Here is a 605-nt window from a genome sequence, read left to right as displayed (position 1 = left end):
CTCGGGAGGGTGGCTCAGCCCTTATCGTGTCCTCCGGTTCTAGCTGGGAAGGGGATGAGGGTGCGGGGTCCCTGTGGGGGGACAGGATACTGGTGGGGTGGCGTCAAAAGTGGGGTGACCCAGCTTGTCCCCCCAGCCAGAGAGCGAGCGCTGGGTCTGCGACTTGGCCCCCCAGCCCTTCTGCAAGGGTTGGCCCTGGACCAAGATGGACTTCAGCGACAGCGACAGTGAGGATGAGGTCCCCAAGCGCTGCTTCAAGGTAGCCGGGGTGCCCCCTGATGTGCCCGCCCTGCGCTGTGGCAGGGTGAGGATGGTCTTGCCAAACTCTGGCTTCCCCCCTCCAGCTCAGCGAGCCCCAGGGCTCTCCTGGCTTCTTCCTCTTCCTCTGCCGGCTCCTGAGCCCCGTGCTGAGGACCTACACCAGGGCAGTGGCTTTCCTGGACCGACCCAGCTGGCCCCAGCCCGGTAGGAACCCTTGGTGTGGGCAAACACAGCAACCCCGCTTGGCTTGGCGTTTGGGGAAACTGAGGCACGGCTGAAGCTCCCTTGCAGCCCTGGCTCTGCACTGAGACTGGGGAGGGGCTGTGCCCCCCGGGGGCTGGGGG

General features: G+C 66.3%; 1 protein-coding gene across 1 annotated transcript in view; it reads left to right on the top strand.

The window, feature by feature from the left end:
* Positions 1-605, top strand: part of GPAT2 (glycerol-3-phosphate acyltransferase 2, mitochondrial) — a gene marked incomplete at both ends in the record, with an annotated part of 7874 nt that overhangs the window by 6739 nt on the left and 530 nt on the right. Inside the window, 2 exon segments of the mRNA XM_010285979.1 lie at positions 137-259; positions 345-465. Of these exon segments, the coding sequence (XP_010284281.1) occupies positions 137-259; positions 345-465 (244 nt within the window).

Source organism: Phaethon lepturus, unplaced genomic scaffold (genome assembly GCF_000687285.1).
Source record: "Phaethon lepturus isolate BGI_N335 unplaced genomic scaffold, ASM68728v1 scaffold23164, whole genome shotgun sequence".
NCBI lineage: Eukaryota > Metazoa > Chordata > Aves > Phaethontiformes > Phaethontidae > Phaethon > Phaethon lepturus.
The sequence above is the reverse complement of the archived record's forward strand: the minus strand, read 5'-3'. Positions and strand labels throughout refer to the sequence as shown.